This window comes from Eleginops maclovinus, chromosome 10 (assembly GCF_036324505.1).
Source record: "Eleginops maclovinus isolate JMC-PN-2008 ecotype Puerto Natales chromosome 10, JC_Emac_rtc_rv5, whole genome shotgun sequence".
NCBI lineage: Eukaryota > Metazoa > Chordata > Actinopteri > Perciformes > Eleginopidae > Eleginops > Eleginops maclovinus.
In genome coordinates, this window is record NC_086358.1 from 12006348 (window position 1) to 12034035 (window position 27688).

At 40.9% G+C, this 27688-nt stretch overlaps 2 protein-coding genes across 3 annotated transcripts; one reads left to right on the forward strand and one right to left on the reverse strand.

Annotated features, from left to right (window-relative positions):
* Positions 1-1549: 1549 nt before the first annotated feature.
* glud1b (glutamate dehydrogenase 1b) lies at positions 1550-14725 on the forward strand. The gene is made up of 13 exons (XM_063893359.1): positions 1550-2144; positions 5477-5557; positions 5828-5883; positions 6583-6646; positions 7501-7595; positions 8437-8616; positions 10555-10692; positions 10850-10987; positions 11117-11197; positions 11618-11741; positions 12701-12792; positions 13161-13223; positions 13703-14725. The coding sequence occupies exons 1-13, from the start codon at positions 1748-1750 to the stop codon at positions 13820-13822; spliced, it is 1629 nt and encodes a 542-aa protein (XP_063749429.1). The 5' UTR covers positions 1550-1747; the 3' UTR covers positions 13823-14725.
* A 2383-nt stretch (positions 14726-17108) lies between these two features.
* On the reverse strand, positions 17109-26896 carry sncgb (synuclein, gamma b (breast cancer-specific protein 1)). 2 transcript variants are annotated; one of them, XM_063893364.1, is made up of 6 exons: positions 26530-26896; positions 23102-23143; positions 22342-22469; positions 21143-21160; positions 20055-20096; positions 17109-19198 (listed from the first exon to the last, which is right to left on the reverse strand). In XM_063893364.1, the coding sequence occupies exons 1-6, from the start codon at positions 26648-26650 to the stop codon at positions 19190-19192; spliced, it is 360 nt and encodes a 119-aa protein (XP_063749434.1). In that variant the 5' UTR covers positions 26651-26896; the 3' UTR covers positions 17109-19189. The 2 variants fall into 2 exon arrangements, with proteins under 2 accessions (XP_063749434.1, XP_063749436.1); XM_063893366.1 differs by lacking the exon at positions 21143-21160 and having other exon boundaries at positions 26530-26889.
* Positions 26897-27688: the final 792 nt, after the last annotated feature.

Here is a 27688-nt window from a genome sequence, read left to right on the forward strand (position 1 = left end):
GCATTAGAAATAATAAAACCTTGTCTTGAATTATTGCCGATTGCAATAGACAACGTTTGATTTCTTTATCTTTTATCCTCAGATTGACAAGGATTTCATTCAGATTCATTGTACAATTCTCTGTGTATTTATAAATCTTATGCACAGTGTCTTTTTATTTATTTATTGTGCTTTTGCTATTGTGTAGTCATATGTTACTACCACTGTTTCAACAAGAGTGTGTATTTGTACCTGGGGCCATCATTTAATCTTATCTTCTGTGCAGAGTCCACAGGTGTAAGCCCAGGTCAGGGCCTTCAATCCGACGAACTCAGCACTAAGATTTTCTCTTTGTGCCATGTGGAGCCGTAGACAATGTCTGCACACATGCCATTCTTGTGTGTAAAATATTGGGAACATGCAATGAGTGCAGTGTCACAAAAGAAAAGTTGCTATCTTAGCGCTTCTCAGACAATGGGAGTGGATGCCATAAACATCTAACCGCACAAAGATGCACACTGTTTCACAAGTGCACTGCTTGCTCATCTCAGATAAATATATACATTTTACAATACACGTTTGGATATTTTCTAATGGCAACTGGTGGTGATAGGAAAACACTGCACATCAACAGATCAACCCCACATTAATTGCTGCTGCTCATGTGGGTGGTTAATGACTGATGCAAACACAATGGGCCTTTTCAACATTTCTGTCGGATCAGAGGGAACTGCTGATGACAGCAGGCATCATAGAGACCCTTTGAACAAAACACAAAGTACACACTACTGTGGTTGGTGTACAAAAGCTAATAAATTACCAAGCTGGTGTACTTCATATCTGCCAGTTAATGTTCTTAAACATATATGAAATAGAAATATCATTAATATAGAACTGATTTGGTTTTAAGTGATTCTCATTTACCACAACATATTTTTTACTAAGATTTAAACATTATCATTATCATGTAGTCTTTAGGTGGTACTGAGAGGGCATCTGGATTGATATGTGCTTATTTTACTTGTAAGCTATTCAATTGAAAAAATATGTTCGTAATTAACCTTTTCACAAGTACATTTCTTTTATTTGTTTAACCTGCTATGCCACTTTAGGGTCTTTGCAACTTTTGCTGTAAAAAATGTACATTTCTTATAAAGGATTTCTGATTCTGATTTATGTGTAGAAATGTTCCTTTTCCTTTCATTTAAATATATTTTCCACTGCAGCATTTTTGTTTTACTTAAGGATGATTTGGTTAATCAATTGGCAAACATGCAAAACAGTTTTGGATGTGACCAAAAATACAACAAATTGAGTTCTGAGTCTCATCATGTTGCCCTAATCCTACTAATCGGTCACTTGTGATAACGTGAACGTGATGACAGTCATCCTTTACAGTCGAATTAAAACACCAACATTGCTGTTGAAAGAACTTGAAAAAAAGTATTTTTTCTACATTTCTTTTTCCCTGTCTTTCAATGGTTCAGCCTCGCGAACGTGCGCTGTCAATTGCTTTGCACGTGAACGCGCCACTGTTGATCCTCCTCTTCCGCGTGCCTCCCAGGGAGCTCCCACTTCCCTCCTTGGCTCGTGCTGCCTTTTAAAGCAAACCGACTCAGTATGCCATCCCCCAGTCGGCCAGAGGACGGGACACGGTGAGGAGTTGCTGTGTTGCTCATTCTACCCCCTATCCTATCGTCACCCCCATTGTCCTTGTTGTTTAGTTGCCTTTGTATTAGTTCGTTTACACGGTTATCCAGCTTCAGTCATGTATCGGTGTTTCGGTGAGCTGCTGAGCCGCTCTGCGGGCAGTGCCCTGGCCTCGGGGTGCGTTGACTCCGCTCTCCCAGTGTCCTCGTCCCTGATGCGGGTCCGTCGTTACGCCGACGCGGCAGACAAGCCCGACGACCCCAACTTCTTCCGGATGGTCGAGGGTTTCTTCGACCGCGGAGCCAGCATCGTCGAGGACAAGCTCGTGGAGGATCTGAGGACCAGGGAGACCCCCGAGCAGAAGAGGCACCGTGTGCGGGGTATCCTGCGCATCATCAAGCCATGTAACCACGTCCTCAGCGTGTCCTTCCCCATCAAGAGGGATAACGGAGAGTGGGAGGTGATTGAGGGGTACCGCGCACAGCACAGCCAGCACAGGACGCCATGCAAAGGGGGTAAGTATTGGGCCAAATACTGTCAGCTAGCTTTAGCCAGCCACATAGCAATCCTTAGCAGTATTAGCTCGTTGAAAGTATAAAAAACAAAGCAGCTACTGTCAACAGCTGCCTTGTTTTTTTTTTATGGCTGCTCGTTCGTTTTGTTTCCTGTGTTTAATAACTGCGCACTGTTTGCGTGAGACTTTTTCTGCAGATTACAGTGACCTTCCTGCTTACCCAGAAGTGTAGTGTTACAGTAGTTTCTTAGCTTTCAGGCTAGCAGCAAGCTAGCAGTCAAACTAAAGAGTCCCCCATACTTTTTAAGCAGTTGTGATCCTAAATCTAGTCCATCATTCTCACGATCAAGTGATTAACTCTGGTTCAAACCGGATGGATTCACCAGTTTGTTTCCTTTTTGACTGATCTGGCCTACGTTTATTCTAATGAATGCGTGTCAGATGTATGATGTGATGGAGGGGGCAGCTTTGAAGTCGTCAGGTGTTTTGTCATTGATCAGGTCAGGCCATCCCCACATGTGCTGCAAAAAGGCTTTTATGTCTGGTGACTCACACTCCTTGGCTTACAGTAGGACACATACACACAATTTTACAGTTTTTCACTGTTTTAACCAGCGTTATGTGCAATGTGTCAACCTTGGGGAGAGTGACAGAGGTTCAAAGTTCAAGGTTCAAAGCAGAGGCATTGTGGGCTACTGCTGCAGTGCATTGTGGGTTATTTGTGAAAAGAGGGGGATATGATGTGGGCTATAGGAAGGCAGGGGCTGTGAAAGCTGGGGAGGGGGTGGTTGTGTTTCCAGGCACTCCTATTTGTCAGCTGTGTGACAGGTGGGGGAGGGTGCTGTGCAGTCTAGGCTTTCTTAATAGAAAGAGACCTGCCATTCAGTCAAAGGGCATGTTTGAATGGTGCCGGGCAGACATTTGTGTAGTATTAACACCATGACACCCTTCTTTTGTACCTGCTTGACGTAGCCATTGCAGACCTAAATTCTGTGCCATATACACATTCATTTAATGCAAATATAATATAAAAGGAACTTTAAGTGGATTGGAAATCCTCCTTAAGTGCATTATTTAAAGCACCAAAACAAAGTATCTCTTACAGATACTTCCCCGAAACCACTTCTAAAGCAATGGAGCAATTCAACCATTTATGGAATAACAAGGCAGTACAGCCAGTTGTCGGTGAAGGACCACTCGCAGAAGCCATTTTGTAAAATCAATACCATTAACTGTCTCTGTCCACCTTTTATGAGCCTGACGAGAGCAGAGAATCACCTCAATCACCTCAATCCAAACTCCATCTTGTTATTAACAGTCTTTATTGTTCTTATTAATATTAAATATGTTTAACCCTCTCATGTTGCCAAATCCAGATCTAAGGTACAGTTAAAAAGTGGTCACAAATCACAGCAAGTGTGAACTTCGGTTCATAAGATTAAGTGACAAGTAGGAGCAATATCAGTGTGACTATTGAGGAGGCCTATTAAAAATGTGATTGGCCTGTATGCTAAACTGCTGTTATCGGGGTGGGAGTAAGGGCCGTTATTTTTCAGTGGGTTTAATCATTAATATAGTGCATAGACCCTTCAGATCAAACTGCAAAGTGCAAAGGCTGTTTATGTTTGTGTTGATCATGCACCCCTTTGCAGAGCCTCACAGTGACAGAAGCTCCCTACTAACTACTGAATACATTTGGGAATATGATATTGTTTCTATACATGCAAGGTCTTCCTCACATTCCTAGAATATAGTTACTGGAAAGTCATATTTGTAAATAGTAGTTGCTCATGTCCCTCATGTTTAGTTTGGACTGCTAGATTCTCAACGTCCTTCTCCTTTCTGAGAAGTGGGGGAAATCAGGGTTATTTCCTGTCACTGTTCTCGCGTGAAAAGCAGTGCAATCAGTATGTCAAAGTCGTGTGGAGGAACATCCAATATGAGAGTTAAATTCATTATAACCTGCTAATAACTGTGTCCTTTCCATCAGCTTTATTGGATATATATTCAGTGTCTGGAAACACTAACTAATACAGGGAAAATATTGGGCAAATGCACTGAATAATTGAACCAGTAGTTCAAACCAAACAGTCTGTTGCTCAAGTAAAAGCCAAACATGTTTTAAGCAGGAGTCAAGATGTTAGACATGTTGCTTCAGACCAGAGAGGCTCCGGAGCAAGACTGCTGCCGTGTCTGGCCTTCTAGCCAGACTGTTGAAATGAAACCGCCCTGACTTCAGCGTGGGCTCAGTTTATTTTCCTAAAATCTGTCCTCAATTTCAAAGGAATGTGTTTACAGATATGTTTTGGGGCTGGTTGCTGTGGTGAGCTGTTGCTTGGGTGGATCAATGGTGAATGGTGGTCTGATGGGTCGGCAGCCAGGCCTTTTTTCCTTTTAAACAAACAAAAATTGGATCAGTAAACTGGATTGTCTTTTGTCAGCCCTGGTGTAACTCAGCTGATTTAGGATGAATGGGAATAAAGAAAAAAGAGGGGAAGCGATGCAGCACTCTTTAAAGATCAAGCTTTGTTTAGAAAGGTTTGATCTTCTATCTGAAAAAACACAAAGGGAAGTTGTGGCACTTACAGTTGACTTCATAATGGGTAAAGGCATTTGGATAGTCCAGACCTCAGTTGAGGCCCTTTTCAAAAAATGAAAAATAGCTAACGTGCTGACACACTTCTGTGGAAGCTAGCTCTAGAGGAGCTATATTTGGTACAGCCGCACCGTGCAGTAGTGTGGTACTTTGGCAGCCTGGCTGTATGGTCTCGTATAACGCTGCAGCACACAGGCTGACTCACACATGTTACCGTGGAGACAGTAGTAAACCCCAGACAACAGGAAGGAATGACTGTAATGGGGGTGGGGGTCAGAATGAAGCGCTGGGATTGGTTGTTGCGCTCCACCCGACGATCTCTGCTACCGTGACTGCAAGCATCAATCAGTGACCTCCAACCTGTGCATGTGTCTTGGAGGATTTCATACATTAAACCTTTATTAGTGCATTTTAGTGAAATTCAGGTGTCGAAGTTGCAGCAGTAATAAGACGCGGTCATTACTGGTCCAGTCCAGTCCCAACAGTGGTCCATCTCTGCTATTCATTTCCCTTTTCTGTTGTTGAGTTGCACATGTAGGGCAGTGAGATGGTTCCAGTGTGGGCTAATGATTTCCCCATGTTGCATTCTGAACACTTAATCAGTATACAAGGCACTTGAGCTCATAAACCAGCCTATAATAAAAAATACAGTACACATTCATTTTGGGTTAAAAGGATATGTGTATTGAGAAACAGGACTACATTAATTTCCTCCTGTTTTGTGTGTGTTTCTCCAGGTATCCGTTACAGTATGGATGTGTCTGTGGATGAGGTCAAAGCCCTTGCCTCTCTGATGACCTACAAGTGCGCCGTTGTTGGTAAGTATTAAAGTCTTACTCTTACATAAAGCCTCCAGCTGCTTGTCCCCTGATCTCCATATACATATTAATACGGTCTGTCCTACCAACTTATTGTCATGTGTTCAAATGACATTTTCTCCTACAAATTAAGTAAACGATATTAGTTGCTGGAAATAACCGTCTTCTATTTAGCTTTCTCGTTCTACTGACTGCACATTAATGAATGAGATTAAACATGGGTATCTCAATGTGTTTCTGTTGTTTGAAAGCTGCATTTTTCTATTCCAGATGTGCCATTTGGGGGAGCCAAAGCTGGAGTCAAGATCAACACCAAGAATTACTCTGTAAGCCTTCTTATCTCCTCCCCCCTCCCCCCACACCCGCATGCACATATAGAGGCACAGACATGTTAAACTGTATGCTGTTGTATGCATAGCAACGCAGCAAAGCATAACATAAGCTGGCTGTCGTTGGAGGGGAATCCCTTTTCCTGCGTTTGTCTGTTTCTTACACACACTCAAACACAGATGATGACTCAATCACACTGGAATGCAAAGCCTTATCCTTTTCATTCCGTTGATTAATGAGAAGACCGAATGCTTGAATAGAGATAGAAATGTGAAGAGAGAGAGAGAACACAAGAAGCCTGTTCACATGCAACTGTTAAAGAAGATACTCAAATGTGTCTTTGTATCTTTCTTTAGAATAGATTTTATTTAAAATCTGCAGTGTCTGTAGGTACACAGATCTATAAGTTACATTTTCTTCAATTTACTAATGCTGCCTGCCCTGCCTTTTTTATTTGATTATGGACAGGGATCTTAGTGCATGTATTAATGGATAATGTAAAGGTACAGACATGAAGGTCAGTGGCTTTAAGTGGATTGGAAACCCCCCAAAACGCCCATAGCATCTTTTAAATAGCTGAAGGAAAACAATTGCTTTACTTTTTTGTAGACTATTTCTTGTTTACCAACATCCTTAAATGTCTCATTACACTGTTACCAACATGTTTTATGGATACTGTGTCTTGTCTGTCACAGGATAATGAGCTGGAGAAGATTACCAGGAGATTCACCATCGAGCTGGCCAAGAAGGGTTTCATTGGTGAGTCTTTACTTTTGAGCTTATTTTACTGTTGTTATTATAACTCAAAACGTTTGAAGTCATTTTTTATAAGCAGCAATATGACTTCAACGTGGCCACACTGTTGGCATTTTTTGCGTGACAATTCTTTGATTGAATTAGAAACGGCTGTGGTGGTGACTGTTACCAACCAGCGAAGTAAACATTTCCTGTCGTCTAGCGCTGTTTAGTTAGGGTGGGGTAGCTCAGGGTATGCCCGTGTCAACTGAAAAGACAGACCATTTAAAAAAAGAAAGAAACAAATCATAATGAAGAATGAAGATTATACCTGAGCCTGATATTTACAGGCATTATACCACACTCGACTGAGGAACATGTACATATATATTAAAGAAAGTGACCAATTGTTTAACTTTAAAAACATTTGCAGTATTAGTTTTGCCTCACATACACGGGTTCAGCAGGTACAAGCAGTTTATTCATTGCTGTGCAAAAATCAAGATGCTTTATTGAAGTATTCAAGGGCCTTCCTTAGATATTTGTATACGCCCTGAAGGCATAGCAGCACACACTGCACACATCACTGCCCTGTTCTGTCAGTGTGAGTGGGGCAAAAGTGGCCCTATTGACTAAGTGTGCACAGTCCCATCCCCCACCTCTCTGCATGCATGCTATTAGACGACGTTCCAGAATACATGTGCAATGTTTGTGTGTAAATATGACACAAAACCTGACATTTCCCTTCTCCTTTAGAATGCGTATTGCCAGTTATCTGATGCTCATTTAAGTATGGGCAGAATACTTCAGACTGAAACCTGCCCAGTGACTGCCGTGCTTGATTTTAATTCTCCTTCTTCCCTTTCTGCCTTCACCAGGACCTGGCATCGATGTCCCTGCCCCAGACATGAGCACAGGAGAGAGGGAAATGTCCTGGATCGCTGACACATACGCCAACACCATTGCACACACTGTGAGTTCTGTGAGGCATACACAACCAATCTTTATAACATGACCGGTTCACTAGGATTATTAAAAAGGCCAAATTAAAGGAAGGCATGAGTCACGTATAAACCATGTTTGGTGGTTTCCTGCCTCTCCCTTCCCAGCCGACCACTGAGACATTCCTCCTCTCCTTACAGCAGCTTTACAAACGGAGGCCTGTGTGTGTTTCTGTTATCAGATAATCATTCTCCTATCGAAACCTGTCAAACAGAGCCTATTTGACTAAAGATGGAAAATATTTACCTAAGTGTGTCCATTAATCTTCACTGTTATAGGTTCAATCTGAAGAGGCAAAATGGATGAAAGCTGAATAATTTCTCATCTGCAGTGTTTGGACTAGGGTTGAGTGATTTTTAGAACTCACAGTATTCGTCAATGGCCAATAAGGTATTTAAATTTGTTTGAGGATGTCTGTTATCCAGCAAAACATGGTTAGTGATGACATCTTCTCCACTGTGAGGATTTGCTGTTCTTCATAAATTGAAGTAGATAATAAAGCCTTTGCATTTAGAGAAATCAACCTGTTCCTATTATGGCTGCCACGTCATGGAGTACAACTGATGGCCTTTATTGAATTCTCTTCAAAAAGTATCATATTTCCTGTTGAATCACTGGTTATGCAGTTTCTATTGGTCATATAGTTGCAATTTTAAGCCTCATTGGAGACATTAAGGCTTTAAGAATAGTCTGTTTTGAATGGTGTTTCAGCCACGCTCTATGTAAGAGGAACCCAAATTGATTCAACAATCCACTGGTACATATTCTTCTTCAGTCTTTTTCAGTCGTATTTTTTATGTCTGCGTGTGCAGGATATCAACGCCCACGCCTGCGTGACAGGAAAGCCCATCAGCCAGGGAGGAATCCACGGTCGTATCTCCGCCACTGGTCGTGGAGTTTTCCACGGCATTGAGAACTTCATCAACGAGGCGTCCTACATGAGCATGGTGGGCCTGACACCTGGCTTCCAGGATAAGACCTTCGTCATCCAGGTAAACAGACGTGCGTGGTTTGATCATAGTGGACACATTTTTCTTCAGAGGAAAGATGAGGCCCTCAATGTAGTGCAGATATCTGCGTACAGGACTTAATTTTTCAAGTGAAATCATGATGAGGGGTTTTAGAGCCTCAATCAGAGCCATGCCATCTGTTATAGCCCGGCCCTGATCCCCTCACCGAGCACACGGCGGTGAACTGTGTATGAGAAATGAGAGAATGGGATGAGTTATGAAAAACTTAACATTAAATCATCATCTTTAAGCAGGAAAGAGTCTGTTGAGGCAAAAATGAAAAGCACTATTCTCCTTTTCAGCAGTTTCACTTCTATATGTTACATGGGCCTCACGTGTCATGGAAACACTCACACACTCAGACTTATACACACTAATGCCAGCACAGACACATAAGTGGAGAACACCTACTCACAGACCTCTGCTTCTTTCCTGCACGGTTTTCTATAATTACTGGTGTTTTACGTCAAAAGTTATTCTTAAATAACAAAATGTTAATTTCAAATTCAGACACACCCTCATAGGACGCATAACCCACGTTTCAATGTCCTTTACTCGCTTCACAAAGAATTTCAAGAGACATTTCTTTAAACTAAGAAAGCTTTTAGAGATGATGGAAGGGGGTGACGTTTGTGTGTGGGGGGGGGTAATCGTGTGTGTGGAGATTACACTGTGCTGAGATTAGATTTCCGTAGAGATTGGAGTGAGAGCAGGGAGGTGGATCCCTAGTGTTGTATCAAGATCAGAACTGGGGGATTGTTTTTTCTCTTATCACACTTCATTTAAAAAAGATCAGCTGTGAACTCTTTCTGTCCTCAGTTCTGTTAGACCTGTGCTGGGATGTGATATGGCGATACTGCATTCACTATAACACTATCGAAATTGAGGAAACCACAGGCGGAGCTCGACCCTGCTGTAGAGACTTTCCTTTAAAAAAAGTTCCTTTCTTTTAAGTCCCTAGTATTTTTCATGCTCAGTTTGCATAGTTATGCTAGTGTGTATTAAGCATATAGTGCGTTCTTTCTTCATAGTATGCACACAATAACTTCGGAGTATGAGACATGAGTCTACTGAACATCCTCAACTGCCCCGAAATGCAATGCAACCCTTGAGACTGCCTAATAGCACACGGATAAAATAACGACCTGCTGAAAATGTTTTGGGGTCAATGATGGCAAGTGACATTCATTTACAGTTGAGAGGAACAATTTGGGAAAGCACATATAATGTATAAAACATATGAAACAGCAAAAAAAATTACATTAAGTGTGAGCTGTTTTTGTAAACAGTACATCAGACTGCTAACATCAGCATTGATGCAGTCATGTGATGCAGAGAGGACGTACTGCGTGTGTTTACCACAGTGTGAACAGTGTGGGTTACCCTAGTATGCAGTACATACAGATTGAGTATGTGTCATGAAGTATGTTTAGGCTTTAAACACAGTTTAGATCATTGTGGTTGAGGGTTTTAAACCCAGAGACCACTTCAGCATTATCAGTTTCTCCGGTTTTACCATTTATAGGTTTGTCTTTGAGTTAAATTATTTTTATTTTGGTTTATTATATTCTACAAACTACTGACAACATTTCTCTGTGTTGGAATTCAACAGACACAGGAATGGCGGCCATACATGTAGAGATTGAGATTTTAAGAAACATTTGGAGTGGTTCTTTAATGTTTCACAGGGCTGTATTGTATCTGAGGCCTTACTTCAGTTACATGATGATGTCATAACTATATTTGGCCACATGGTGGCACAAGAGTATATTGTATTTTCACCGCACCCTATCAGTTCATGGTTGGTTGAAAAGCAGTATAAGGATTCTAAATGTTAGTACTGATGGTATTTCATGAGTAAAGCGTGATGCTCATAGTGATGTTGGACCATGATGTTATTAACCTGCTGTAACTTCACAGGGCTTTGGTAATGTGGGTCTTCACTCCATGAGGTACCTGCACAGGTTTGGGGCCAAGTGTGTGGGCATTGGTGAGATTGATGGAGCCATCTACAACGCTGATGGCATCGACCCAAAAGCGCTGGAGGAATACAAACTGGTACCAGCAAAACTGCCTTCCCCTCCCGTCTGTCTCCTTAATGTCTGTTTTCCCTCTGTTTTCACTTCCTAAAAGAATTAAGTTATTTTCTTTCTCTGACTTTTTTACCCAGTCAATCAAATATTTTTCTGATACGTGTCCCTTTTACTTTCTGCAGCAAAATGGCACCATTGTGGGCTTCCCAGGAGCCAAACCCTATGAAGGGAACATTTTGGAAGCCGACTGCCACATCCTGATCCCTGCCGCCGGAGAAAAGCAGCTCACACGTAACAACGCCAGAAAGATCAAGGCCAAGGTAAACCCTCTCTTTGATTTACCCAACGGTGCTTTTCTTCAAGTTGGTGTTTGACTCCACACGGGTAAGGACAGGGGGGTCTAGGTTGCAGTCATCTAAAGTGTGTGTTTTGATTTCATGTTTTTTCAGATCATTGCTGAAGGTGCTAATGGTCCCACCACCCCAGATGCTGACAAGATCTTCCTGGAGAACAACGTCATGGTTATTCCTGTAAGCACACACTTAAAATAAAATGTGCTCAAACCACACAAATCCAGCGCTGATGGAGCAGATTAACTGTATTTGTGTTGAATTCTTCATTAATTACAGCTAGGGATGTGTTTCATTTTCAATTTGGATTATTACTTGTTATTTGGTCATGAATGTGTTACAGCAAAAAATACACAATGATATATTTTTGTAATGATAATAAATAAACCATAGAGGGGAAACTCAAACAATAAGCAAGAGTCGTGTCAACAATAAACAAGCTTTTATTGTGTAGGCATTTTTAGTTTATTACAGAGTAATCATTTCATTCCCATATCTCTAAAGTTAAAATCAGTACAGGGTACATTTTATAATAATTCAACACACAGGGAAGTGAGGACCCAACAGGCCGATGTCTAAGGACTTTGTTTCCTCCTGCAGGACATGTACCTGAATGCTGGCGGTGTGACAGTGTCTTATTTTGAGTGGCTGAAGAATCTCAACCATGTCAGCTATGGAAGACTGACCTTCAAATATGAGAGGGACTCCAACTACCACCTGCTCAGTGAGTACAAGACTGCTCCTCACCTCCTCCATGGCCTGCAGGGTCATAGGACTCAGAAGATACATTACCAATAAACATAAAGCTTAGAAATCAGTTATTTATAATGATTCATCTAATGACTAATCCTCATTCATTCTCAAACGTGCCATTTCGGCTGATAAGTTATGGGCCGTTCATTTTATATTTGGACATTTTTGCTCGAACTCCTCGATTAGTTCTCTGCCGTTTACTTCAATGTATGTCTTAGGATATAAATTATGGTACTGCCTTTCTTGGCATGTGACTTGAGTCTGATTCGGTCATCTCTTGTAATTGGCTTGAGTTGTGGGAACACTTCCATGATTGCGGTCAGCCAGTCCCCTTTTGTGCTCAAGAATATCAGGTTAAATGTTTTACCATTTCTTTTATCATTAAAGAGAGTGTCTCTCTCGTCATGCAGCGTATCTTCTCTCTTCTTTTTCTTTTCTCCTTTACTCATTCCTTCAGTGTATTCAAAATCTCGAGGCCATCTTAAAGAAAGAACTGTTATTATTGGCAAATTACAATACTACTACTGATAAATAGTACAGCCTATACAGCACTTTCAATTGTAAAGCCGTTGTTTCAGTTCATGCTGTGGATGCTAAGAGTTTTTAAAAGCACAATTCCACAAAGTCCACATCCTTCATGACACGCCTATGTAGAAGTTTCTGGGCTATAACATCAACATCAACTGGCAAGGCTTCTTATGTATTTTCAAATGCAAGATAAATTGGTTCTAAATGTAAGTGTAAAAAAATGAAATAACAAATGATGTCAAAAATAATTTAAAGAACAAGTAGATATAGTCTTACTGAATCTGTGCTGGATCAGGCGGTGTCGGTGACGTTGCTCTGTAATTGCGGCATAAGCTGGTGTCAGCTGATGTGAGAGAATCAAAGATGTGTCTTTATTTTCTAATGTTTCTCTTTCCCTTCTAGTGTCTGTGCAGGAAAGTTTGGAGAGGAAGTTTGGCAAGCAGGGGGGGCCCATCCCTGTCGTACCTACTGCTGACTTCCAGGCCAGAGTTGCTGTGAGTATCATCTGCTAACACACACGCTGATAAGATGATTTAGCAACATTTGTCTGTAACCACGGCCAAAGAAAATGAGGCACTGGTCAGCGGTACAAACCCGACCAACATGTATACAGTACACGTTGTTGTTGAGTTACTGTGAGATGATACACATGTTGCGTCAAGCCTTTCCCTTAACTGTACATATATCCTATCACCTATACAGATGCCAGATGACATGTTAAGGCAAAGAGCATTAATTTATCCAACACGGTTATTTGTTAATGAACATAACATTTTCTCTTAATGGACTAAGTGATTGCATCCAGTTTGTTTATAAAGTGTCCTCCTAGAGGTTGACTCTAACATTGATCTTTTCCTTGCAGGGTGCCTCTGAGAAGGATATTGTTCACTCTGGGTTGGCGTACACCATGGAGAGATCTGCCAGGGTAAGAGATCGTACAGGAAGTAACACATTCAGGCCTTTATTTACTGCAGAGCCACGCTGTATATTATATATACTAGTATAATATCAAAGGCTATCTTAGTGCAGTGGTTCATGTCGCTCTTTTCACTGTAGACCAAAAACATTTCCATCAACTACTAAAAATACTGGAGAAAGGTGTCACTTGTTACCTTTCACCTTTTTTACCATGTAAATGAAATGTTCAAGTAAAAATTTGCCCTAAAACCTGGGCTGATTAACAAAAACTCCAAATTTTTCCGTAAATCAAGGTTTCACCTCATTTTTGAAATTATTAAAAGGAATACAAAATGTGCAACGTGACTTCCTATATCTGCCAGTGTGTAACTACAGGAATGGTTGTCTGTGCTGGTGATTACCATCAGCCAGCAGCAGGTGACCAGTCCCACTGAGGTTGTTGCTGTTAGCCAACATAATAACGCATGTCCTCCTCTGCCTTCCTAGCAAATCATGCGTACAGCAAGCAAGTACAACCTGGGTCTGGACCTGAGGACGGCCGCTTACGTCAACGCCATCGAGAAGGTCTTCAAAGTCTACAACGAGGCGGGGCTTACCTTCACATAAATGGCCAAACCCTCAATTCCTCTCCCTGCCCTTACCCTCCTGCTATTGACCGCCCTCTCCTGCCTTCTTCCACCCTCTGAACAGCCTTCAGAACATATCATTGTTTACCGCTGCTTTTCGGCTCTTCTACACACATGCAGACACACACGTCACGAGACATTGGCTAGCCTGTTGTATACCTTGTGATCTTTGTGCTGCCATTATACTGTACCTGCATCTCTGTTTAAACGTTTCCCTGTTCTGTTTTTTGCCTGAGTTAATATTAGGAAACAGCAGAGAGAGAGAGAGAGAGAAAGTGAAATGCTGTTCCTCCTTCTCTCATCTATAAACGTTCATGATATTGTTGTGGCAGCCATGTTCAGAGCACACACTTTGTGATCGCTGAGCGTAGGTGTGACCCCCTTGCTGCAACTGTTTCAGATGACAGCACTACAGATGCCTTATTTCAGAGAGTACTACTCTCAAAAGGAAATGGCCCCCTTAGAGATAACTTCAATCATAAGGGATATACATTTAACTTAATATGAATAAAAGAAAACAATAGTTGTATTACTCTGTGTGTGTTGTCTCCCTCTTCAGGTGGAAAGATTAGTAGTGAAGTTGCCAAGATTAAGATTCCCATTTTTACTGTGCAAGATTTAAAAGATGCTTATCTCCCCCCTTTTTTCCCCCTGTCCTCCCGTCGCTTTGTCTCATATTAAAAGCCGCTTCTTCCCGACTCCTCTGCTAGCCTAGACAGGGGAGCAGGGAGGGCGAGGTGTTTCTGTGAGTGCCCCTCCCTGGTTGAATTCTCCTCAGTTTTAGCTGTCCAGTTCCTTGACATTGAAATTATTTTGGAGGAAATTACTTTATATTTTTGTTTTATTCATTTTTTGGGAAACCAATAAAATGTTCAGACAAAGAGATTGTGTTGCATCAATTTATTTCCCATACTATACTGCCACCAGCTGGGTGGGTTTGGGAAAACATAAAAAAAAACTGATTTCTGCTGCATCATTTCATGATTATTTTTTATGGCATTCTATGCTATATGTAAAATGTATTTTAAACATACTTTATAATGAGAAGTGATGTCGAAACTCGTATCAGGACAAACAACATGGTTTAAACTGTTGACAATTTCAGGAAAAATGACACTATAGTAAATGGATGTCCACATTTCTTTCACAGAGGGCCACATACAGAAAAATATACGAAGGGCTGGGCCAGAGGTGAGGTATATTCCCTCATAAGTTAAGTTATGATTTGGCAAAATCATAAAAAAAAATTAAATATGCTTAATGCTTGGTATGTGTGGCATACACAGCCATCAGTGGGTTGATATACCTACATTATTAGTAATTACACGTTTAACATGATTTGCATTTAGTACAGCTCATGTTCAGAGTGTGGTGAAAATTGTCTGTGTTTTCTGATAAGGGATGGTTGGTTTATTGTTTGAAAAATGTAGTTATCTAGCAGTATGCAGTGTCTCACTCCGACCAGCAGAGGGCGCGTTCGCTACACTTCGGGGACAAGGGAAGTCTCGCGTGAATACGTTCAGAGAACGAAAACACACTTGAGTGAAGTTACTGTGTGTGTGTGTGTGTGTGGCGAACTGTGATGATAAAATACATATTGCTCTTTGCAGAACACAATTAAAGACTTTCAAATTAAATGTGTAGTGGAGGGCAACTTCACTCTGTACCACGCTACATATGCTTTAAGAAAAAACAGCCTACATCACAGCTCTCCATAGGGTTGCATTTATTTTGTCACAAAAAGTGTTGGCATCCCATTCCTTAAAACAGAAGCCTCAGATTACTTATAAGGGGAAATATGAAGGGTAAATTTCAAGCTTGTTATTTAAATAAGTTATTGAGCTTTTTTTTATCAACTAAGATTTACACATTTCTAAAAAACCACATAGTTTAGTATTTATAGTAACATATACTTTGAGGAAATATATTTTAAAAAAGCTAAACATAGGACTCACAGTATGTTATGTATAAAATATCCTGACAAAGTCATAGTATAGTTGGTTAAAAATGATGAAATATGTCAAATTACAGTAAGATCTGATGAATATATATAATATTATAGCATGTTTATCAAAGTCATAGTATATTATGTCAAAAATGTCATAAAAAATGTCAAAGTATGTTGAAAATATGAAAAAAGTCATTATATAAAACGTTGAAGATGTAATTGTAAAGTACATCAACATATATTGTTCTAAAGGCCTAGTATAGTATGTTGCAAAAGTTATAGTATGGTATGTTAAAAATATCATGAAAAAAAATCCTACTTTAGTTAGTATGTTGAAAAAAGTTGGAGACCAGCCAGTGTTGGAGATGTTTTGAATTTGCTTCTAGCGAGACTTTGACTTTGCAATCCGCTTTAGTTGGGGAAGGTGGCTCTCTGCTTTATTGATCCCTGTGGGGAAATTCAGGTGTCATAGCAGCAACGACAACTAGAGACAAGGAAACACAGGACAGGGCAGGTAAGAGTACACAGAGTTAATAATAATACAAAAATATAAATAAAGACTGTTAACATAACATACAGATGTCAATTATCAATATGTTAAACAAGAAAAATATGATAGATATTACATATATTTTTATTACGTAAAAATTAAAAAGTAATAGTGCATCGTCCCTTTGGTGCAGCCCTACTTTGTACATTTGCAGGATGGAAGTAAAAGCAGTGCTCTCTTAAATGTAAAGTGCAATACAAATATGTAACCTTCACCAATGAATAACAGGGATAAATAATTGTAATCTCAATATCAATCAAAATGATCTTGTTTATGTTTTTGGCCATAATCGTTCAGGATATTGTATATTCAGTGAGTACACATCTAGTTGCGTTTCACTTTTCTTTAGAAAGTTTGCAAGGTAATGTGGATTACAAATGATACTTTTAAATGTCATGGCAAGGATAAGATATTTGAAAAGGTACGTATATTGAAAAAACTTGCAGATCTGTGACTTTAAAGCTGCTGATAGGTATATTTTAGACAGAGCCACCGCAGCTGTTTCAATATTTGTATTTGTTTTGGGTCTGGTCTTTATGCTATGCTAAGCTATCTGGGTCTCAACTCCATCTGCACATCACACAAAGACAAGACAGTCATATTTAGTTTCAATTTTGAACTCTTGGTATGAAATCGAACAACAAACAAGTAAACTCAGCAGGGGGGTCTACGGCTCAATTATTCTCTGTGGCCCTTTAGTAGGATAATCTGATCAAAATCAAAACACCCCATCTTCCACCTCTTGAAATAAATTCTTGACACAGTTGCTGGATTTCAACAAAACCTTTTTAATTTCACTGGTACTGTTTATAAAATCAGCGAGTCTGCTTTGATGCCAACTTAAACATGGTGTGTGATTTGTGTTTGTGTACGTGAGGTGGGATTTGTGATTGTGTGTTGTTTAAAGTGTGCTGTGTATGTGTTGGCACAAGTGTGCTGTAGCGTGTAATCTGTGAGTGTGTGAATGTCAGATTGCTTGATAAGGCAACATGCAGTCATCAGTTTCCATTGGCCTCAAAGTAAAAACACACAAACCTGCTCCAGACACAAACACACACACACTATGCTGGCTGACCCGGTTCTATATTAACACACACCCACACACATATATTTATATAAACACACACATACAGTGCATACAGACACACACCAATGCTGGGCAGACGAGCAGTGAAAGGTGGCATCACACTGACTGAGAGGAGAAGGGAATCCTCTGATTGGCTGAGACAGTTGATGGGCAGGAGCTCCAGAACAGCCAGGGTACAGACTTGTTAGTGTGAAATAAAAACAACCCTAAAAAACGACTACACATCCCAGAATTCAAGCTGTACATATAACTACACATAAAGCTGATCCATGATAAAAAAAAAAAAAACTTTCATTCTGTTCTCGTTGCAGACGGACTGCCTCTTTGAATCATCATTTTTTTTAAAGCACAGAACTACCAGAGTAATATCCACATGGTGAGGGTTTCTCCTGATGGCATGCAAACCAGTTTCACAAAGACTAAAAAGCAACTACACGATAACAAGAGGATGTCAGTATCAGCTGCTCATATTTGCCTTTAAGCAGCTCTTAGTTTGAAAACTACATCCCACAGATTATGAAGCTATACGATGTTTCACTGGGAGATATACTCAAGCCATGATCGTTGAATGGCCACCAAATGAATTTGCTCTTATTGTACAGCATTTTAAGCACATTTCCCCAGAATTTCACCTTTTGTTTGGGGGGGAATAAAGGAGATAATATCATGGATTCCCATGAACCAATCAGAATTTAGGAATTAAAAACTGGTTTTCTTCTCACTTTAATTTTGCTTATTGCTTGTTTTTGAGAAATTCCTCGAACATTTGAAGCTAAATGACTTGAGAAATAACTGCTCTTGTTTTTTCTCATGCATCACATGAACACAATTCAGGTTTACCCTCTAAACAGCTGAGATGAGCATTGTGTATTGCTTCCTGGTTATAACCCTGTTTCTAAACGTCGAGGCCGAACACACACTAAGCCATACGAAGCGACACAGAACAGCTGCTACTCTACAGTCACAACACGAGACGTCATTCTACACATCTGTTCATGCAGTCTACTGTAGCTACCTATCTAACTACTGCACACACAACAGAATGATATCTGTCCTCAAAGAACGATTCCCTGCACAAGCCTCTGGAGATTTACTTTATACGCCAGCAGCTACACATGCACACACACATATATAAGCTAACATGAACACACAGGCACACAAACAGCGCATCACTCCCCCTCTTGTACCCTGCCTCAGTCACTCAGTGAGTTATTGTTATTGTTGTGGACTGCAGAGGTTAAACTGTATTTACACACCAGACAATGTCCTACAGTTTACACCTGTTTGCCCAGTGTGTGTGTGTCTGCTCTGGCATCTGCGGTTTGTACTGTATGTGGTTGTTTCATGCACGTGTCCAATAAAGGTGTGTCTCTTTTGTATGTGTGTGTTCGTGTGTGAGGTTACTCTATTGGTTGGTATGCGTGGGAGCTGTAACACCAGGGTTCATATCAGGACGACAATAACACACAGGTGAGGCGAGGGTAAGACAGGCAGTGGAAGGAAAGCTACAGGCGGCAGAAAATCAGAAGGGAGGAGACGGGCTGAGGTGAGGTGGCAGAGCGCTGCTGGGGGGGAGGCATCACGGAGTGACGAGGCAGAGGGGGAGATAGGGGCTGAGATGCGGCATCCGGAAGAGTTTGTTTTAGTTGATTTTGGTTCTGTAAAGTCACAAAAAAATATGTTGAACATCTGGAGTCTGGTACAGTGAGGCGAGGGGAGCGAAGGGCCGCTGGAGAGCATGGGACGGAGGTCCGGGCGATGACTAGTACCCCTGAAAGAAAGGAAGATTATATTAATGGGGGGAGTAGTATTCAGATCCCTTAAAGATGGCAATGTTATTAAAAAAAAAACAGGCCTTTACAGGTCAAAGGAGCATCAGTAAACAATATCAGTATACAAATCATGAGCATTTGTGCTCTTTGCCTCTTTAAGGTCAAAGTGACAGCTGTAGGTATTTGTTATTCAGATTTTACGTTCAAAAGAATATAACTTTTCCTCGTGCACACCAAGTTGTTAAAGATTAAATCAATGAGTTTATCTTAACTTATTTTCTTTTAAATGTTCTTTTGTTAAGTAATCTTTATTTTTCATTAAAAACCTCACCTCATTAATCTAAAAAAGGAAACAAATATTCATATTAATATCAAAAGCTCTACTGAAAGCACTCCTTAAATCAATGGTCTTTGGGGGATTGAAACTTGAAAACAATAAAATGTTGGCAAAAAATGGACTTCAATATAAAAATGTAACCCTTTAAAACAATGATCTCCTTCAGAGTGTTAAACAAACAGTCAGTGATTTCTCTCCAGAAATGAAAACTTACTAATATCATTAAAATATTTGACTAAGTGAAATCCTAATAGAGTTTATTTGTCATCATATAAGACCTTTTTCAATTATCTATTATAAGTCTGACAATGTACTGCAATGCTAATGACCCCTCTCTTCATTTCAATATGTAGCAATGCGTTGCATTTAAAAGGCTCATCATTATTTCCCATGTACTAAATTAAGAGGTATTTATATTCTTGGGGAACTTGGCCAGAAGTCTCACACATAAATTTATTAGAGCTGATTTTATAAATGATCTGCTTTAATCCTAGTGGCAGCCAAACTTGTTTTCTTACCTCTCCTCCTTCCCCACCCTGCTCCATTCCTCCATATTCTCCCTGCAAGACGAAACAAGAAGACCGAGAACAAGTTAGACAGAAAGAAGAGCTGAATCGGTGAGCATGAAATAATGAGGTGATGGCCGGATGGAGGGCCTCAAGCACCAATGGCAGTCTAGCCTTCCCTTTCCTCCAGCTCTTATGTGACAAAGCAGTTGAGAGTACAAAGACCATGCTCTAGGCTTGACTCAACTCTTATTATCATGCGTAAGACTTCCAAGGGGGTTCAGTTAGTCGATTAGAGTTAAACAGCAGGTAAAGGTGCCAGACTCCAGGAGCACAGGCCTTGTTCAGCCTGAGCAGTGCATGAAGCCATTTTGGTGCATGCCATGACTATATTCACTGGCTTATCTGACGTGCTGGAGATGTGACTGAGAGCTCGTATTTATGTGACTTAACGCTGCACAGGGGAGCTACATGGTTAGAAATGGACAGTTTTAGTATTTATGTTTCCTGTACCACACAAATAAGTGAGCATCTGAGAGGTTAGAGGAAAACGTTTGCAGTAGGAAATAATATTGCTGACAAAGATATTTTACAGTCAATGGATCATTTATCCAAAGCCCCAAATACTTGTCACTTGTTAGGTGCTTTTTTCCACAGCGACTTACATACATTCCACACTGTGACCAATCCCCACAGGAGCAATTTGGGTTGACTGCAGTGGCCTGATCTCCCCTGATCTGAAGATCCCACTGCGCCACAGCTTCCCATTCAATTCATATTTGGGAAGCATCACTGCATCTTCTGTTCCTCTTGACACTCACTTAGTCTGTTGTGGGCTATTAACTAATACACCTCATTTCACCTTTCTATAGGGCACACCCTTTAATGTCTTCTAAATCAACAGTCCTGCAATAAAACATGAGGATTCTGCAGGAAAAGTCAGATTTATTGCAGGTGTATTGGATACGACTGTAAAGGGGTACATAACAAACAGATAACTTGGTGCATGTAGCATGCAGAGTATCCCCTCTATGAATCTCTTTCACCCCAGACCACCCCAGCATGACCTATGACCCCACACTGCTCTGTCCAATAGGCACCTCGTATACAGGCTCCTCCTATCAGGGAAACACAGATGAAACACAGATAACACAAACAACAAACATTGAGAATAATGGTGACACAGAAAAACACACAACACAGAAGAACCACCAAAGTATTATGAGAAAAAAGAGCCACTCAGAAAAACTGAAAATCTTTCCACGGACATGCAGGAAAAACACACAATTTAGATGTTAAAGCCATCTAACATCTCACAAGGTAGGACAAAAAACAGGAAGAGAAGGAGGGCCTTCAGGCTTAATTTCCACAGAATTAACACATATTTCATGGAAAATGTTCTAATAATTTTACAAAATAGTTCAGCTTTTATAGATATATCACATTTTGAGATGGTGTTAAAAACAGTAATGCGTTGACAATTCGTTAACATCCTCCTGTTCGTTATTTTATGTGCTGAAGGAATTGAAAGTGTTCATAATACATTTTTTATTTAAGTAGTGGACTGATAAATTGATCTTTGCAGATATATCGGTATCACTCCATGTCGGCCGATAAGTAAAAAAGAAATCATACAATTCAGTAAAAGGCCGTGATGGAGCTCCTTCTTTAAGGCTATACAGTTTAGTAATGTCTCAAGAGAAAGTGCCAAATATTCCCTGGTTTCAGCTTCTCATATGTGAATGTTTGCTTAGTTTTTCTGAGCTATTTCATTTTTAACTGAATATCTTTGGCTTTCCAACTTCGTGGCTGAATAAATTAGCAATTCGAACATATCGCCTTGGGGTCTGGGATATTAATATCCTCATTTTGTCCCTTTTTTATAACTGAAATCCCCAACTAGTCGAAACAAATCTGTAGATTCATTGATATTAGTAGCAGCTGTAATTGAATAAATAGATGGATGAAGTGCACCCTGATAAGTAAGAGCAGAACCGCCAAGGGATGTCAGTGGTCATTTATGTTTAATCGCTGCTTTATTTAGTTTGATTTATTTGTTAGTAAGAGAAGACACTAGAGAAGAGATTCCCTTTACGATCTGCAGAACTGATGTGTTACAATAGTGAAACAGCTCGATCTAGTGGCTAACCTTAAATAAGCATCATCACCTGAAATCAATATCCGTTTCTTAACTTTTAAAGCAAGATCATTCATCGTCTCATACGTATCCTGGTGCTGCACTCTGACAGGTTTTTTTTGGTAGCTATTTGTTTAAACCAATGTTGCCATTGTGACTGACCTGGCTGACCATCCCAGTTGACGCTGCAACGTTCTCGACCCCCTCCACGTTCCCTTGTGACACTTCGTTGGCCCCGGCAGCCGCTGTGTCTCCGACAATATTGGCCTGATCCACGGTCCTGTTGGCAACTGAGAGGCAGAGGGGAGGACAGTTAGTGTGACTGAGACAGGCAAATTCTGAACAGCCACAAAACACAGAAAGGACCCACATTACCCTTTTAATGACTATGGCTGAGTCAAAACGTGCATACTATACACTGCATACCCAATATTACTGTATACAAACGTGAAAGATCTGATATGCGTTTGATTTATGGCCATGGGAAGAAGTTATTTAATGGTTTTGGTTGTTGAATAAAAAAGAACCATTTAAATCATCCTTACTAAAAAATGGATCTGTTACAACATGCCAAGGGGCAACAATGTACACCTCTAAAACACACTTTGTAGAAAGGGCCACAAGCAAGTGCTTTCAAACTGGTTTCTTTTATTTGACTAAAGAACCACTTCAAATATTGAACAGATTGATTTGAAAAATGAATGTCTGGGCTGGTTAATCAGGCTGTTTAAGAGAAGTTTCCCAAGCTGTGGACAAAACAACCCCAAATGAAGATATTGAAATACTTCATTTGGATTTAGAAGTTGGTCTCTTTTTGGCTAAAGACCAACAACACTTAAAATTAGAAACCACCAGAAGACATCTTTCCACCCGCGGACCCTGAGGTAACAAATACAGCTGGCGGGTACACAGCTTTACTTACCTGTGTTTACTGATGACACAACTCCCTCCTTTGTCTTACTGCCTGTAAATCAAAGAGAGATTACAATCAGGTTCATAACTCACTAATGTGATATTATTCTTATGATTATAATGACATTTGTTATTTGATCCTTAAACCCACTCTTACATTTATCTGATGAATTGATCATTTCATATGAGAAGAAGATGAAGATTGACTTCAACAAATACATTTGTAGATGTAGATTTGATTACTTTAATTGCTAAAAAGTTATCAAAAACATTGGGTTCAACGCCTCCTTACTTAAAAAAAACCTTTCTTAGCTGGTGTTGCCCTCCCCTCCCCTCCTAAGACTGAATATGCTGAAGGTGTAGGGTCAGCAGTATCCATTGCTTTTTCTAAAAATACATTTGAAGACTTGGTGTCTTTTCAGTGGGTCTGATGGGTCTCCCTGGTTTGTAAAAACAGAACATGTTTCTTACATTTGTATCTTTTTTTGTTTTTTTACGTTATCGAAACCTTGTTAACTCAGTGTTAGGTGTGTAAGTGCTTTATTTATATTAATTATTTGGTAATTTATGGTAGCATTTTTGTGGAAAACATCCTGAACAGCAGTGCCTCTCTCTCTGATCACCAGCACTGTGCTCATTATAGTATGATCCCAAGCAGATTAAAATGTGGTTACATAATCTGCCAGAGTGAGGGATAGAAGGAGGGGAATATCTGCTATGAAAGGGAGTCATGGGAGGAAGGTAGGAACCGAGGACGGAAGAAAAACAAATCTGCAGAATAATATGATTTGGTGCTCGCTGACTGTTCCTATTTTAACACAGGCGCTGCCATTTACAGTATCCTGCATCCACCCATCCTCCCTGCTTCCCTCCATTGCTCTGCACGCTCCCTGTGCTACATGAGCCACGTGCTGAGCAGTACTGCAGTACAGCCCAGCTCACAAACACACACACACACACACACACACACACACACACACACACACACACACACACACACACACACACACACACACACACAAACACTGCAATGACACAGCTTCTTTCTCCCAGTCATCAGAGGGAGCCACCTGAGTGTCCCTGTGTATACAGTATCTGTATGAGCCAGTGTTCATCTTTCTGTCGCCATTACAGAGAACAGACTGTTCAAACAAGATGTGTTTGATCTGTGTAGAATTAGAAATATTTTCCTGCTGAGTATGTGACCACAATCAAAAATAATCCTGGTACTAAATGACAATCCTGATGGATGGCTTGACTTAATAAATGAAGATCGCACGGATTAGAGTGTGTGAATGCTTTTACTTATTATGAAATAATGTGCATAAATATAGCTTTGGCCATTTTTTCCAGTGTAGGATTTGTGCTTCAAACACTGATGTGATGAAAGCTCAGACCTGTCCTGGATTAAATAAAAAATCCTTTAATGTGTAAATATACAGTCATTCCTGTGTCTGTTGAATTCCAACACAGAGAAATGTTGTCTGTAGAATAAAATAAAATAAAAATAATTTATCTCAAAGACAAACCTATAAATAGTAAAACCAGAGAAACTGATAATGCTGAAGTGGTCTCTTGTTTTTTTCCGGAGCTGTATATTTATTTTATGTATACTGTCACATTTACATATATAAGAACCTTTTCATTAAAATCCTTGCATGATAACATAATAACTGTAAGGGATGTAAATGCACAAACATCATTACTGTTGAATTATTATTAAGCAGTCCTTCTCTGTAAAAATACTAAAGCCATCCTTTGAAAATCAATGCATGGTATCCGCCACTAGAATTTGTTTTTCTTGCGTATAACAGATGCTCCCATTTTAGGGATTCTTTATTTATTCATAGAGCAAGTCTAAGCTGTCTGTCCAGGTTTGGCCTTTTTTTGAAAGTGGGTTTGCAGACCTTGATACTGTGTACCCATATTCACATGCTGACGTATGCACCCTGCTGCAGGCAGATACAGTGGTTTATCGGCACCATCGACCCTCTTCACTTCAGCGATCACATCCCATCTCCTTCTATTCTCTACATCACTCAGTCCCCACCCCCTCTTAACCTGGGCTTGTCACCAGCCTTCCTTCTCTGAAAAATCCAGGTTTCATTTTCCAGTGAGTGTCATCTCTCCTGCTCCATCACTTCATGTCAACTGCCTGTCTCTTTCTATGCACCTCCATCCGTTCATACAGGAGCCACAAGACTGGAAGCTTTTTCTGACATAACACCCCTCCCTTCTCTCTTCTTCTTTTCTCTCTCTGTCTCTCTCACTGCATCCCTCCATCTTTCCATCGGGATGGGTAAGTGGGGGATTGTTTTAAAAGCTGCAGGGGGAGGAAGCTGGTTAGTCATCAAAGCAGCTAACACTGGCAGGCAAACCCTGCTGCTGCAACGCCACAAACGCATACACGTTCTTGCATCGACACGAGCATGGGGTGAGGGTGGAGGGGATGATGGGGGAGCAAATTGCTGCAGTGCTTAAGTGATCCTTGCCCTTTCTTCCTTGTGTCCCACCATGGCCTTTATGGATCAGTACATTGACTCAAGTTCATTTTTCATTTTGATTACGATCTTGAAGGGACGGACTGCAGTCAACGATGAAGACTTCCACTCGACTGACTCCTCACCCACCCTCCCACTTATACAACGCCCCTCCCCTCTCAGGCGGCCTAAAAGCCTGGTACTGGAGGTAACCTTGAGATGTGACGCATTTGCTGCCTGAGCTAATTTAAAAGAACAGGAAAAGCACCGTGTGAGAGTTAACCCTCTGAAGCATTTTTTACATTTCACATTTCCGTCTGTGCATCTTTTTATTGAATTTCTACATCTTAAAATATTTGTGAGGTCACCTGAAAAAAAAAACAGCCTTTTAGATGTAGGTCAACTGTGTTCTGTAAATTAAAAAAGGCAGTTCAACAGTCTCTGGGGACTTTGAGCTACATTGAGTCCATCACAGGACATCCCTCTGCAAGCTGTTCCACAAAAATCCATTCAATGTGAATGAAAGAAAACATGTAATAATATCTTTAAGGTTTGGCCGCCACGAAAACCTGCAGAATTCCCTAAAGATATAGACCAGTCCTCCATCAGCTATTAAGCAAATTTCAACTTACTATTTTCATCTCTAATAACTCATCTCTCCCTCCTCAGTCTGTCTTTCCTTCACTCTTTCAGACCCCCACCCACTGCCCTGCACCAGTCCTGCAGCAGTATCCTGCCAGTGCTCTCTCCATCCCCTTCTTTCTTCCTCCCCCTCCTCCTCCCTCTGTTCCTGTCGCTTCTCACAAGTGTCCCAGACATGGACACCCATGGGAGCCTACCACAAACAGTGCAAAAACACATGATGCAACCACACACACCCCAAAAAATGAGCAAATCTCCCCCAAACTTACCCACTTTTCTTTTTTAATACAGCTCCACCAACAGGATGTCTACATACCTACATACATAACCCCTTCCTTGGTCTTGGCTGCTGCCTCCTCCATGCCAGCTTTGGTCTTCTCTGCGGCGGCCACCACCCCCTCCTTGGCCATGGAGAACCCCTTCATCAGTACATCCATCTTGGGCGACGAGACGGCTGGGCTAGCCTGCTCCAAACGGGCCTGGTTGGTGCTTACAGTGAGCGTGCAAAAGAGATGATGTGAGATGTGAGAGTCTGTGAGTCTGTGTGAGTATGCGTGTGTGTATGCGTGTGCCAGTGGCTCCTCCTCCCTTTGGTGCTACAACAGAGGGCTGAGAGGACTGCACAGCAGGGCAACAGCACGCAGACTGATAGGAAGAGGGGGGAGGAAACAGCCGGTATGAACGAGATGGAGAGAAGAGGAGGAGAAGGAGGAATAGGAGGAGGAGGAGGAGAGACAGCCGGATGCTGCAGCATTTTCAAGTCATGCTGCAACCCCCTCCTCAGCCACACCTCCACCCGTCATCCATCTTTCTCCCGATGATTCTCGGGCACAGTGCAGCTAGCAGTTTGCGTATTTTGATTGGCAGATTGCTCTGGACACACCTTTGTAGATGCTTAGCGCTGTGTACTGTTACATAACCAGCAAAGCTTCAGCACTGGAAGCAAAGAGAATTTCTCACTTTAAGTAACCCGACAGATACATCGCCGTTTTACTGTATTTCATTTAATTTATTTAAGAGAAAAAGGGAGAACAACTGCAGCCATTTCAATTCTTATAAGGATAAAAGACAAAAATGCGTTGTCATCTTAAACTGAATGAATCACCGCTGCCCCCTCCCCTTCCCCTCCCCTTTCCTCTTACCCTTCCTCCTCCCCCTCCTCTTCTTCCTCTTCCTTCTTTTTCTTCAGTTTTATCCCAGACATGCCAAGTAAGCAGAACAGCAATTCTACGTTTTCATTTAAATGAGATCAGTTTAACCAAACAGGAACAAAACAAAGCCAATGCATTGGAAACAGGAGGAAACGCTGCTGCAACTATATTTCTTTTTTTTAAATTCGGTCCAGACTGACATTTGAACAAACAGTAACGTGATATATTTTAAACCTTACCGTTTTCAGAAAGTGGGATGTCTTATATTTTCAGTCTCGCCGCACAGAATCATACTGCCCTCTGGTGGCCTTTACATGAAACACA

Bases quoted from the DNA above. Each gene is read 5' to 3' on its own strand.
- glud1b (XM_063893359.1), top strand. From the start codon at position 1,748: ATGTATCGGTGTTTCGGTGAGCTGCTGAGCCGCTCTGCGGGCAGTGCC. The intron at 5,558-5,827 runs GTAAGTATTAAA...TTTCTATTCCAG, and splicing joins CTACAAGTGCGCCGTTGTTG to ATGTGCCATTTGGGGGAGCC. The intron at 10,693-10,849 runs GTACCAGCAAAA...TACTTTCTGCAG, and splicing joins CGCTGGAGGAATACAAACTG to CAAAATGGCACCATTGTGGG.
- sncgb (XM_063893364.1), bottom strand. From the start codon at position 26,650: ATGGATGTACTGATGAAGGGGTTCTCCATGGCCAAGGAGGGGGTGGTG. The intron at 23,144-26,529 runs GTATGTAGACAT...TTTGATTTACAG, and splicing joins GGAAGGGGTTATGTATGTAG to GCAGTAAGACAAAGGAGGGA. The intron at 22,470-23,101 runs GTAAGTAAAGCT...TCTGCCTCTCAG, and splicing joins TGTGTCATCAGTAAACACAG to TTGCCAACAGGACCGTGGAT.